At 35.0% G+C, this 15,426-nt stretch overlaps 1 protein-coding gene across 1 annotated transcript; it reads right to left on the bottom strand.

Annotated features, from left to right (window-relative positions):
- Window positions 1-5,739: 5,739 nt before the first annotated feature.
- LOC139901140 (uncharacterized mitochondrial protein AtMg00810-like) lies at window positions 5,740-6,213 on the bottom strand. The gene has a single exon (XM_071883878.1). It carries the CDS (start codon window positions 6,211-6,213, stop codon window positions 5,740-5,742), a length of 474 nt encoding a protein of 157 aa, XP_071739979.1.
- Window positions 6,214-15,426: the final 9,213 nt, after the last annotated feature.

Raw genomic sequence — 15,426 nt, forward strand, 5'->3', positions numbered from 1 at the left:
GCAGAGAGAAAGGACGATACAAACGCTTGAAGACATGCTACGAGCATGTGTTATTGATTTCGGAAACAGTTGGGATCGACATCTACCATTAGCAGAATTTTCCTACAACAACAGCTACCATTCAAGCATTGAGATGGCGCAGTTTGAAGCACTTTATGGTAGAAAGTGCAGGTCTCCGATTTGTTGGAGTGAAGTGGGGGATAGACAGATTACGAGTCCGGAGATTATACAAGAAACTACCGAGAAGATCATCCAAATTCAACAACGGTTGAAAACCGCCCAAAGTCGACAAAAGAGCTATGCTGACATTAAAAGAAAAGATATAGAGTTTGAAATTGGAGAGATGGTCATGCTTAAAGTTGCACCTTGGAAAGGCGTTGTTCTATTTGGTAAACGAGGGAAATTAAATCCAAGGTATATTGGACCATTCAAGATTATTGATCGTGTCGGACCAGTAGCTTACCGACTTGAGTTACCTCAACAACTCGCGGCTGTACATAACACTTTCCACGTCTCGAATTTGAAGAAATGTTTTGCTAAAGAAGATCTCACTATTCCATTAGATGAAATCCAAATCAACGAAAAACTTCAATTCATCGAAGAACCCGTCGAAATAATGGATCGTGAGGTTAAAAGACTTAAGCAAAACAAGATACCAATTGTTAAGGTATGATGGAATGCTCGTAGAGAACCCGAGTTCACCTGGAAGCATGAAGATCAGATGAAGAAGAAATACCCGCATCTATTTCCAGAAGATTCGTCAACACCTTCAACAGCTTAAAATTTCGGGACGAAATTTATTTAACGGGTAGGTACTGTAGTGACCCGAACTTTTCCATGTTTATATATATTAATTGAGATTGATATTTACATGCTTAAATGTTTCCAACATGTTAAGCAATAAAACTTGTTAAGACTTGATTAATTGAAATATGTTTCATATAGACAATTGACCACCCAAGTTGACCGGTGATTCACGAACGTTAAAACTTGTAAACACTATATGATGACATATATATGGATATATATATAGTTAACATGATACTATGATAAGTAAACATATCATTAAGTATATTAACAATGAACTACATATGTAAAAACAAGACTACTAACTTAATGATTTTTAAACGAGACATATATGTAACGATTATCGTTGTAAAGACATTTAATGTATATATATCATATTAAGAGATATTCATACATGATAATATCATGATAATATAATAATTTAAAATCTCATTTGATATTATAAACATTGGGTTAACAACATTTAACAAGATCATTAACCTAAAGATTTCAAAACAACACTTACATGTAACGACTAACGATGACTTAACGCCTCAGTTAAAATGTATATACATGTAGTGTTTTAATATGTATTTATACACTTTTGAAAGACTTCAATACACTTATCAAAATACTTCTACTTAACAAAAATGCTTACAATTACATCCTCGTTCAGTTTCATCAACAATTCTACTCGTATGCACCCGTATTCGTACTCGTACAATACACAGCTTTTAGATGTATGTACTATTGGTATATACACTCCAATGATCAGCTCTTAGAAGCCCATGTGAGTCACCTAACACATGTGGGAACCATCATTTGGCAACTAGCATGAAATATCTCATAAAATTACAAAAATATGAGTAATCATTCATGACTTATTTACATGAAAACAAAATTACATATCCTTTATATCTAATCCATACACCAACGACCAAAAACACTTAAAAACACTTTCATTTTTCAATTTTCTTCATCTAATTGATCTCTCTCAAGTTCTATCTTCAAGTTCTAAGTGTTCTTCATATATTCTACAAGTTCTAGTTACATAAAATCAAAAATACTTTCAAGTTTGCTAGCTCACTTCCAATCTTGTAAGGTGATCATCCAACCTCAAGAAATCTTTGTTTCTTACAGTAGGTTATCATTCTAATACAAGGTAATAATCATATTCAAACTTTGGTTCAATTTCTATAACTATAACAATCTTATTTCAAGTGATGATCTTACTTGAACTTGTTTTCGTGTCATGATTCTGCTTCAAGAACTTCGAGCCATCCAAGAATCCGTTGAAGCTAGATCCATTTTTCTCTTTTCCAGTAGGTTTATCCAAGGAACTTAAGGTAGTAATGATGTTCATAACATCATTCGATTGATACATATAAAGCTATCTTATTCGAAGGTTTAAACTTGTAATCACTAGAACATAGTTTAGTTAATTCTAAACTTGTTCGCAAACAAAAGTTAATCCTTCTAACTTGACTTTTAAAATCAACTAAACACATGTTCTATATCTATATGATATGCTAACTTAATGATTTAAAACCTGGAAACACGAAAAACACCGTAAAACCGGATTTACGCCGTCGTAGTAACACCGCGGGCTGTTTTGGGTTAGTTAATTAAAAACTATGATAAACTTTGATTTAAAAGTTGTTATTCTGAGAAAATGATTTTTATTATGAACATGAAACTATATCTAAAAATTATGGTTGAACTCAAAGTGGAAGTATGTTTTCTAAAATGGTCATCTAGACGTCGTTCTTTCGACTGAAATGACTACCTTTACAAAAATGCCTTGTAACTTATTTTTCCAACTATAAACCTATACTTTTTCTGTTTAGATTCATAAAATAGAGTTCAATATGAAACCATAGCAATTTGATTCACTCAAAACGGATTTAAAATGAAGAAGTTATGGGTAAAACAAGATTGGATAATTTTTCTCATTTTAGCTACGTGAAAATTGGTAACAAATCTATTCCAACCATAACTTAATCAACTTGTATTGTATATTATGTAATCTTGAGATACCATAGACACGTATACTATGTTTCGACCTATCATGTCGACACATCTATATATATTTCGGAACAACCATAGACACTCTATATGTGAATGTTGGAGTTAGCTATACAGGGTTGAGGTTGATTCCAAAATATATATAGTTTGAGTTGTGATCAATACTGAGATACGTATACACTGGGTCGTGCATTGATTCAAGATAATATTTATCGATTTATTTCTATACATCTAACTGTGGACAACTAGTTGTAGGTTACTAACGAGGACAGCTGACTTAATAAACTTAAAACATCAAAATATATTAAAAGTGTTGTAAATATATTTTGAACATACTTTGATATATATGAATATATTGTTATAGGTTCGTGAATCAACCAGTGGCCAAGTCTTACTTCCCGACGAAGTAAAAATCTGTGAAAGTGAGTTATAGTCCCACTTTTAAAATCTAATATTTTTGGGATGAGAATACATGCAGGTTTTATAAATGATTTACAAAATAGACACAAGTACGTGAAACTACATTCTATGGTTGAATTATCGAAATCGAATATGCCCCTTTTTATTAAGTCAGGTAATATAAGAATTAGGCAACAGACACCCTAATTGACGCAAACTCTAAAGATAGATCTATTGGGCCTAACAAACCCCATCCAAAGTACCGGATGCTTTAGTACTTCGAAATTTATATCATATCCGAATGGTGTCCCGGAATGATGGGGATATTCTTATATATGCATCTTGTTAATGTTGGCTACCAGGTGTTCACCATATGAATGATTTTTATCTCTATGTATGGGATGTGTATTGAAATATGAAATCTTGTGGTCTATTATTATGATTTGATATATATAGGTTAAACCTATAACTCAAGACGTTTTAAGCATGTTTATTCTCAGGTGATTATTAAGAGCTTCCGCTGTCGCATACTTAAATAAGGACGAGATTTGGAGTCCATGCTTGTATGATATTGTGTAAAACCTGCATTCAAGAAACTTATTTTGTTGTAATATATTTGTATTGTAAACCATTATGTAATGGTCGTGTGTAAACAGGATATTTTAGATTATCATTATTTGATAATCTACGTAAAGCTTTTTAAACCTTTATTGATGAAATAAAGGTTATGGTTTGTTTTAAAATGAATGCAGTCTTTGAAAAACGTATGAGAGGTCAAAACCTCGCAACGAAATCAATTAATATGGAACGTTTTTAATCAATAAGAACGGGACATTTCAACTTACACTACCGGATTAGTAATATAGAGGATATTAAATACATAAAACCCTAATATTTATTAAACCAAAATTTATTAAACCCTAATTCATTAAACCCTAATTTATTACTTAACCCTAAACATTTATTATTAAACCCTAATAATCATTACCTAATCATTACTTCATTAAACTCTAAAGCTAATAATACTATTAAACATTTATTACTTAAACCCTAATTATTAATTAATTAATAAACCCTAACTACTAATACTACTTAACTAATAAACCTTAATACTATTTATACTATATTACTAATACTACTTAACACTTATACACTTATACTACTACTAACATTTATAATATATACTACTTATAGTATAACATACGGATACAATAGTCATCCACGATAACGTGAGGACTACTCGAACGTCAACGCTACTTAAGGCCTAGGGTGATCCTTGGTACCACTATGGGACGCTTGTGGATTTCGAATGCCAAACTTAGATTTTGGTCGAGAAATCCTGGGCCAACCGGTAACAATTGGTCATTCTAGTGACTCGGCGGTGGCATAGATGTTTCGGTATGGTTCAAAATATCAACCTGACTATAGTAATCATACACTTAGTTATCTTCACACTTTATAGGTGGTAGACTTATTAAGGACAACTCACTAGTGTTCAACGCTAACTTACTAAAAGTGGAAACTTAATAAAAGTGGAAACATACTAAGAATGGAAACTTAGTAAAAAGAATTATACTTAAAACACTTGCATACTTAAACTTAAATTTGGGCAAAACACTTAACTACTCTTAAATGTCATTAGGTTGACTTTCTGCTCATTCATCCAAACTTTCTATTCCGAGGAATAACAGCTCTTCTCTACTTACTAAGGTGAACTCATAGCCCCACTCTTTATTGCTAGCAACTTATTTAACCTTTTGGGGTGAGACACATGCTACTTTTACTATTTACAATTTAGACACAAGTACCAACTATTAAACTATGCTATACCCGGCTATGTCCGACTAAGTCCCTACAGTGATATTTTTAATTGCTCGTTGAACGCATTCTTAATTAATGGGGGTAGGCCTATCGGGAGTAACGTCCCCGATACATTTGACCAAGTCATTGTATTACTTTATTATGAAATTAAACCGACAAGTATAGACACAACTTGTCATTGGGGCAAACTTTGTACGTTTTGTCTAAATATCACGAATTGGCATAACTTTTTGATCCCTGTGAGATCAACTTTTAAGATCTTTGTGATCTTCTTTGACAACTAAAGATCTGTGTGATCTACTTTTGAAAACAAATCTTGTGATCTAAAAACAACGATAACTACTTTTGTTAAACCAATGATTTCACTCAACCTTTTTGGTTGACACTTTAGCATGTTTGTCTCAGGTGCCGATTGATCCAGCGTATTTACTTACTGGTTATGTGATGCTACTTGGACTTAGGATCAAAAGATATCGCATTTATTATTCTTGCATTTGAAACAATTACTTTATTGTAATTTCCACTATTGTAACGACATTTCATTTTTCGATGCGTACTCAATAAAGTTCGTTTTATCATTTAGTATTTTTTTCGTACATTATAATATGTTGGTTTATTTGATATTAGTGAAGTTTCTTCCAGACCCTATCTGGAGGACATCACAGATAGTGCAACGGATGTTTGCTTCTTAGAGAACCATGACGTTAATCAAAGCTCGACAAATGTACATACACCACTTATGCTCTTTCGATCAATCAACGATCCTCCATTGTCGGAATCCACAAAGCACATAATGTCAACACCGGTGAACTTTGGATACCGTAGACCGAGTTGCATGGTACCTTTCAAATATCTAAAGATTTGTTTGACCGCTTCTACGTGAGACATTTTGGGATTCTTTTGGAATCTTGCACATAAGCACACATTATACATGATATCGGGTCGGCTTGCCGTTAGGTATAGAAGAGATCCAATCGTTCCTCTATACTTGGTGCTATCGAATGAATCTCCTTCTCCTTCAAGAGTAAGCTTGACATTCATGGCCATAGGAGTGGGCATAGGTTTTGAGTTCTCCATTCCAAACTTTTTGAGCATACCATGGATATACTTTTGTTGATTGATGAACGTTCCATCTTCTAGTTGCTTAATTTGAACTCCAAGAAAGAACTTGAGTTCACCCATCATGCTCATTTCAAACTCATCATGCATTAAATTAGAAAACTCATTGCTAAGAGATTCATTAGTATAACCGAATAAAATATCACCAACATATATTTGAACAATAACCAATTAATTTTCATGCTTTTTGACAAATAATGTATTATTAATTTATCTCATTTCATATCCATGATCAATAAGGAAGGTTTTAAGTCTCTCATACCAAGCTTTAGGTGCTTGTTTGAGTCCATATAGGGCTTTCTTAAGTTTAAACACATGATAAGGTTTTTCAAAGTCTTCAAAGCCCGGTAGTTGTGACACATATACTTCTTTATTTATAACCCCATTTAGAAAAGCACTTTTAATATCCATTTGATATAGTTTTAAGTTATTAGCGCATGCATATGCAAGGAGTATTCTAATGGACTCTAGTCTAGCTACGAGGGCAAAGGTTTCATCATAATTGATTCCTTCTTGTTGACTATACCCTTGTGAAACTAACCTAGCTTTGTTCCTTACTACTTTCCCATCTTCATCTAGTTTGTTTCTATATACCAAGTTAGTTCCTATAATATTTTGCTCACTTGGTAAGGTAACCAAATCTTATACATAACTCCTTTGGAATCGGTTTAATTCCACTTGCATGGCTTCTACCCAACTTTCATCTAATAATGCTTCCTTGAAATTTTTGGGTTCTATTCGGGAGATGGATGCATATTTTGCAACTAGATTGAAGATTTGTGATCGTGTGGTTGATGTCTCCTATGACTTGTTCTATTGGATGATCCTTAATATGTTTAAGGTTAGTTGTGGATTCTAAGTTGTCTTTACTAGGATCGTTTTCCAAGTGAGATTCTCTTCTATCGGTTTCTTCGACTTCTTTGTACTCATTTTGGTTTGTGCCAGTCATAATGGCCTCTTGTTCAATCACATAATCATCTAAAAGTGGTTTGGATTTAGGTGGAGGAGTTTCATCAAAGGTGACATCTAATGACTTTTCTATGACATTATTGTATTTGTTTAGAACCCTATATGCTTTGCTTTCTAATGAATATCCTGGGAATACTCCTTCATAAGCTTTAGGTTCAAACTTGGTTAAGTATTCCTTTTTGTTCAAGATGAAACATTTACATCCAAATACCCTCAGATGACTTACGGTGGGTTTCCTACCATTTAGAATTTCATAGGGTGTTTTATCCATTTAAGGTCTAATTAGGACTCTATTTTGAATATACGTAGAGGTTGCGACCGCTTCACACTAAAATTTTTGAGGGATTGATTGTTCATTTAACATTGTCCTACTCATTTCTTGAAGAGTTCGGTTTTTCCTTTCAACAACCCCATTAGATTGAGGAGTGCGAGGAGCTGAGAAATTATGAGAAATTCCATGTAAATCATAAAAGACTCCAAATTGGGCATCATTATCAAATTCTCTTCCATGATTCGTTCGTATGGTGACAATTGTACACTCAAAAAAGTTTTGTATTTTTGTAGCAAAAATTACAAATCTTTCAAAAGCTTCATTTTTGTGTTTTAGATAAAGTATCCAAGTATATCTTGAAAAATCATCAACAATTACTAGGGTGTAGAAATTCCCACCATAGCTTTGAACGGATGATGGTCCAAACTAATTCATGTGTAAGAGTTCTAGATATCTTTTAGTTGAAATGAAGTTCTTAAGTTTATGATTAGCATCGACCTGTTTTCCTACTTTACATGCATCACAAAAATGACTTTCATATTTTAGATTGGGTAAATCTCTAACCATTTCTTTGGAAGATATATTGTGAATTTCATATTAGCATGCCCAAGTCTCCTATGCCACAAAGTGGTAGTGTCATGAATGGAAGTGAGACAAATATCTAAATGTTTATATTCATTTAGTTTACATATGTAAAGGCTCTTTTTCCTAATTCCGTTTATAACGTTTTTACCATCTTTGGTTATATGTGAAGATAACTTAGTGAATGTCATGTTATACCCTTTATCACATATTTTACCAACACTTAAAAATTAAAACTTAGGTTCTTAATATGCAAGACATCTTCAAGTGTAATTTTAGAGTTAGTGATGTTACCTTTAACGACAATTTTAACTCGTACGTCGCCACCAAAGATTACGTCACCATGATTATGAACTTTGTACCTTGTGAAGAAGTCTTTGTTCCCTGTCATGTGCATTGTATATCCACTATAAATCATCTAATCTTCTTCTTGTACAACGCCATTTAGAGAAACCTATATTTGGTTAATTAATGACTTTGGTACCCCATGTTTATTTGGTCCGGGATGATTAGCATTGAAAACTCCTACTCTAACCTATCTTTTTACTACTTTAGCATTGTAGTTTCTTTTTGGTTGAGCCCTTGTTTCAATGATTTTCTTCCTAGAGTTTCTATAGTGACTAGTCTTATTTTCTAAGAAATTCCCTTTTAGATTCTACCCTTTTTGGTGTTCTAATTTTTGAGAAAGGACCTGCGGTTGACTTCACGGTCGGACCATGATTCGATCGCACACCTCCTGTAACATTTTGACTTTCATGAGACTTAACAAACACTATAGATTGTTGTTTCGATGGTTTAATTTTGAGGGTGCTTTCTTTAAACCCTAACCCATGTTTGTTATCGCTAGGTCGTTGAACACTTAAGATGTCTTCTAGTAGTTTTTCACTTTTATTAAATATTGAAAACTTGATTTTATTTTCAAGTAGTTTGACAGTTTTGTTAAGTGTTCTATTTTCATGCTTTAAATCATCACAAGTAAGGCATTCATGTGAGTTAGCTATTCTTTCCTTTAGCCTAGACACTTCTAGCTTAAGTGAGCTATTTTCTTCTTTTAAGTTGGTATTACTAGTGCTAACTCTACTACTTATATCATAAAGCTTAACGAAATTATCAAAATTGAATTCAAACGAGTTTGGAAGAACCTCATTGTCGATTTGTCCAACTAGGCAAGCTTCATCATCTTTTTCCGAGCTTGACGCATTGATGGCCATGAGAAATGTTTCCTTTCCTTCTTCTTGTGTCTCATTTTCTTCATCGTCCCAAGCACCTCCTAGAAACGCCTTCTCATTCTTTCTTTTGAGACATTCACTTATCAAATGATTTGGATCACCGCATCCAAAATATTTCCTTACAACTTCTTTTTGGAATCAAAGGGTGCCTTCTTTGAGTCCATTGGAGTTCATACATGATTCCCGGGTCTTCAGTAGAACTTCTTGAACGATCAAACAATAAATGGAAGTTGTTCATTGTCATTTCGGATATCATCTTCATCCTCTTCGTATTCACCTTCTTCACTTGCTTTGGATTTCAAAGCAATTGACTTATTCTTTTCTTTCTTGACTTTATCCGCGTCTTCATCCTTGTCTAGGATGACTGATATCGCATATTTTATACACATTTTCCTTAGCGATATCGATCACATTTTAGTCCTTTCAAATACGATTTGGCGTTCATTTTGTTAGTGTTATGAAAGTTCGAGTTCTAAAGCCAAGAAGATGAAATTTGAAGTTATTTGATGGTTTTAGTGATTTTCTATACAAACGAGTGAAAGAAGTTGGTTTTATTTGAGTTCGGTTTGAGTTAGTGAGTTTTCAGCTTTCGATTCAGCAAATAGGGCCTTGAGCGCCGCTCAAATACTTGGATCGCTGTTCCATTAGGCATAAAAATCAGTTCGAGAGTTTTCAAAGTTCCAAAGATCAGATACTTGGGGCCCGGAGCGCCGCGCAACCCCAACCTGGAGCGCCGCTCCACTTTTCATCTGGGTTCAGAATTGAGGTATTTAAAGCACGTATTTTCACCCTAATTCTTATATCTTATACCCAGATGAATTGCAGCAGCTTTTAGACGAAAAAGGGTGATTTTTGGGGAATCCCAAGATCATTCTAACGCATCAATCATTACTGGAACGTGCTTCGATTCATTCATCTTTCAAGATTCATTCATTAATTAGGTTTATCTCTTGTTTCAAACAATGAATTCATCTATTATTTTGATTGTGATTTTGGTTTTAGCCATGATTGTTGGCTAATTATTTAATATTTTTCTAGACTAATAACCGAGGTTTTGGATGTTTATTTGAATTATCAAGGATTTTATGCATGTTAATTTGGTTTTGATTAAAAGATCCAATCTTGTTCATGTTACCTGTTTGCTCTCAATTGATTATTATGTTTGTTTGATCAAGGGAACCCTGGGTTAATTTAACACTTTAATTTACAACTATTTTGTCTTAAGTGGTTGTTTGCTAAACCGGACCAAGGGGTAAATTGAGTAAAGACTAGTAAATTGCATAGGAATGAATTGTGTAAGCGAACGTAAGCACTTTATATATATATATATATATATATATATATATATATATATATATATATATATATATATATATATATATATATATATATATATATATATATATATATGCATATATATATATATATGCATATATATATATGCATATATATATATATATATATATATATATATATATATATATATATATATATATATATATATATATATATATATATATATATATGCATATATATATACATATATATATATAAATTGTTAATCGAATACTAAGTTAGTTAATTATTTGAAGACAGACAATAAGGTCTTAAGTGCAAGGGAACCCTACACTGTGTAATTAGAGTTTGAGTGATCATTAAGAGAACTCTTGGTGATCCGTTTAGTTAATTTGCATGCATAATTGAGATAAAAGGTCTAAATAACACTAACATCCATTACCGAGGGTAAAAGGTCTAGATGAACATTCTTGTTTGAATTGAATACAAATCTATCTTTATTATTTGTCAAGTTTTAGCTCATAAACTAAAAAGAACAAAAATACTGTTTTTATTTTTATAAACCATTCCTTGATTCGGCTAATCGTTAAATAGCCAAAACTACAAAAACCAGTAATTTCATTAGAATTCTAGATAAAGTAGTTTAATTACTTGTAGTTACAATTTTAGGATGATACGAAAACTTTCCTTGGAACGAACTTTGAACTTTACCGAATCATACTAGTACACGATCGTGTACACTGCCCATTAGTGTGTTTAATCAATTAAACCGGTATTTTCCACTGATAAATTATATACACGATTTTACACATCAAGTTTTTTTGGCGCCGCTGCCGGGGAAAGTTGTGTCAATTTGAGATTGCTATCTATTTGTGATTAATTAGGATTTATTTTCTTAGATTTTAGATATTTCTTGAGTCGGTGCATTTAATCGTTTTATCATTTGTATTTTGCAAGATAGCAGGTAGTGTATGCCACATACGCGTTCTTCAGATTCTCCAATTCTTCGACCATTTGACGAACCTGAAAGAGAGTTATTTAGAGCGTTAAGTCAAGGGCAACAGTATACAGTGGATTCATCAGCTTCTTCGAGTGATAATATAATTCCATTAGGTAGTAGTTCTGAGACTGTAGTGCCCAATACACCACTTGAAATCAACGAAGAGGAAGACACTTACGTTTCATTAGATATTTTTGAGACTGAAGAGATGGCTGAAGAACAACCTCGTCCTCAAACTATGGCAAAAAATTTGAAGGCCACCCGAGCTGGCCAAGGTAATTCAATTACTCAACCAAACATCACTCAGCCTTTCCAAATCACAGGTCCAATTCTGAGTTTGATAGCTTCTGATTGCCAATTTTATGGCAAGGATAGTGAGGATGCTAACGAGCACCTTCGTGTTTTCAATGATGTTTGCAACTTATTCAAGCTGAATGAGGTTGCCGATACTTCGATCAAGACAAGGCTTTTTCCCTGGACTCTTAAGGGAGAAGCTAAGAGGTGGTTAGATAAGCAGCCCGAGGGTACTTTTACCTCTTGGGATGGGTTGGTAGATAAGTTTTTATCAAAGTTTTTCCCTGCTTCTCGAGCTGCTAGACTTCAAGCAAAAATTTCACAATTCAGACAAAAGAGCAGTGAGACATTAATTGATGCTTGGGACCATTATTCTAATATGTTACGCTCGTGTCCGCAACACGGGTTGAATGATTTACAAAAGGTCCAGATTTTCTATAAGGGTTGTGACATACCAACTCGCCAGAGTATTGATCAAGCAGCAGGAGGTACTTTAATGGATAAGACAGAAGATGAGGCGCTAGAAATAATCGAAAAGCAGGCTGCATAAACTCACGAATGGCATCATGATCATGAGTTATCCCGTTCAGCTTCTGTTAAGAGAACCGAAACCACTGGCACGTATGATGATTTTGGGTCTATAAATGCTAAGTTAGATAAATTTGGTAGGCATTTAGAGAAGATGGATAAGGATATTCATGGTATGAAGGTTGGTTGTGAATATTATGAGGGATTACATTTAGCAAAAGATTGTGATGCGGGTTTGACTATGAATCAGAAAAAAGAGATCGCTTTTATTAGTCAATAGAACAACAATCAGTTTCAGGGATGTGCTCAGTTTAATAGGAATGTCAACAATCCTTATAATCCTCAAGGTAATCAAGGTTCGAGGTTCCAGCCAGGATCTAGTGGAGGTTATCAACAGCAAGCTCCCGGATATTTTCAGAAGCCCCAAGCTAAAGAGAACAAGTCTAATCTTGAAGCTATGATCGAAAAGCTTGTGATATCTCAAACTCAGCTTGTTACTACTGTTACACAAAACAATGAGAAGAATGATCAAATGTTTTGAAATCAACAAGCAGCTATTTAGAATTTAGAGAAACAAATTGGCCAGCTTGCTAATCAGAGTAATGAGAGGAAACCGGGAGAGTTACCGAGTAAAACAGATACTAACCCGAAGAATGGGCACGTTAATGCTATCACCACCCGAAGTGGGTTAGCATATGATCCACTGACAAATCCCGATGAGTACGATTTGAGGGTTCCGTTAGCTAAGGATAGTGAGCCAGTTGTTGCTAGTGAACCGGAGGGGGAAAAGGAGCCGGAACAGGTGATTGAGAAAGTTGTAAGGGTACCGGAAACCATTGCTGCTAAACCGGTAGTTAAAGAGTATCAACCACCGCTCCCATTCATGAGGAAGCAGAGATTGAAGAAGCTAGAGGCAGAAAAGTCCAAGTTCATGGACTTGATTAAAAAAGTTAACATTAATATGCCTTTTATTGATGTGATTGCAGGTATACCAAAGTATGTAATGTTTCTTAAGGATTTTCTAACTAACAGGAAGAAGCTGGAGAACGTGTCTTCAGTCAGGTTGAATGCCGCATGCTCAGCGGTAGTGGCAAACATGCTTCCCGAGAAGCTTGAGGATCCTGGGAGTTTTACCATTGCTTGTTTACTTGGTAATTTAGACTGTGTGATGGCATTGGCGGATTTGGGGGCTAGCATAAAATTAATGCCTTATTCTATTTATTTACAGCTAGACCCCGGGGAGTTAAAACCCACGCGTATGGCTATTCAGCTAGCTGACCGCTCTATTAAATTCCCTCGGAGAATTATAGAGAATATGCTAGTTAAGACCGGGTCGTTGGTTTTTCCAGCCGATTTCATGGTTTTAGATATGGAAATGGATGAAAGGATTCCACTTATTTTGGGTCGGCCATTTTTGAATACTGCTAGATGTATCATCGATGTTTATGGCCAAAAGTTGACCCTTAGGATAGATGACTTGAGTGCAACATTCTCAATCGACCATGTTTTAAAATACCCTGCCTACACTGATGATACATGTTATTTTCTTAACACTGTGGATGTCCATTCTGAGTTTTTGCAGGAATTCCCAGAGTTACAGGGTTCAGGAGAATGCTCATTGGTTGAAATTGATGAAGAGTTGCAGGTTGAGGAGGTGGATATTTTAACCGTCTTGATGAAAAATGGCTATGAGCCGACTGAGGAGGAGTTCAAAGAACTCGATCGTGATGCTGATTACCGGAGCAAGTCTTCAATTGAAGAACCTCTCGAGTTAGAATTGAAGCCACTTCCAGATCATTTGGAATATGCTTATTTGCAGGAGGAATCTAAGCTCCCCGTAATTATTTCTTCTTCTCTTACTGCAGGTCAGAAAACTGAGCTTGTAACCATGCTAAAGGCCCACAAACCGGCCATTGCATGGAAAATTCACGACATCAAGGGTATTAGTCCCTCCTGTTACACCCACAAAATCCTAATGAAGGATAACTCCAAACCTGTGGTGCAACGTCAACAGAGGTTAAACCCTCACATGCAAGAAGTTGTGAAGAAAGAGACCGTGAAGCTCCTTGATGCTGGTCTGATTTACCCAATTTCTGACAGTCTATGGATTAGCCCGATATACTGTGTACCCAAGAAAGGTGGTACGACTGTTACCTCCAACGATAAAAATGAGTTAATTTCCACTCGGACTATCACGGGGTGGCGTGTTTGTATTGACTATCGAAAGTTGAACGACGCCACACGCAAAGACCACTTACCGTTACCTTTCATGGATTAAATGCTAGAGAGGTTAGCGAGAAACAGCTTTTATTATTTTCTTGATGGTTTTTCGGGCTCTTTCCAAATTCCTATCTCGCCCGAGGACTAAGAGAAAACAACTTTCACGTGCCCGTATGGCACATTCTCATATCTTCGCATGCCCTTTGGTCTTTGTAATGCTCCGACCACTTTTCAAAGGTGCATGATGGCCATATTCCAAGATATGATAGAAGATTGCATGGAGGTGTTCATGGATGACTTTTCGATCTTCAGTGACACTTTCAATTCATGCCTTCTTAATTTAGAACGGATGTTGGTAAGGTGTGAAAAATCTAATCTTGTGCTCAACTGGGAAAAGTGCCATTTCATGGTACAAGAGGGCATAGTTCTCGGGCACAAGATTTCTAAGAACGGTATTGAGGTGGATCCTGTAAAGGTAACTGTTATTAAGAACCTCCCACCGATGTTAAGGGTGTTCGGAGTTTTCTCGGGCACACCGGGTTTTACCGGCGGTTCATTAAGGATTTTTTCAAAATCGCTAACCCGATGAACAAACTCCTCGAAAAGGACACACCTTGGAACTTCTCCAAAGAGTGCCAAAAGGCATTCGAACTTCTTAAGGAGACACTCATCAATGCACCTATCATAATTTCTCTGAATTGGTCCCTTCCATTCGAGCTTATGTGTGATGCATCCGATTTTACTGTTGGCTCTGTTTTGGGCCAAAGGGTCGAGAAACATTTCCGACCCATCTATTATGCAAGCAAGACCTTGCAAGGAGCACAGTTGAATTATACTACCACTGAAAAAGAGCTCCTTACGGTGGTCTTTTCGTTCGATAAGTTTCG

The sequence above is a fragment of the Rutidosis leptorrhynchoides genome, chromosome 3, assembly GCF_046630445.1.
Source record: "Rutidosis leptorrhynchoides isolate AG116_Rl617_1_P2 chromosome 3, CSIRO_AGI_Rlap_v1, whole genome shotgun sequence".
In the NCBI taxonomy this organism is placed as follows: domain Eukaryota; kingdom Viridiplantae; phylum Streptophyta; class Magnoliopsida; order Asterales; family Asteraceae; genus Rutidosis; species Rutidosis leptorrhynchoides.

Coding starts and splice junctions, on each gene's coding strand:
- LOC139901140 (XM_071883878.1), bottom strand. CDS start 6,213: ATGGGTGAACTCAAGTTCTTTCTTGGAGTTCAAATTAAGCAACTAGAA.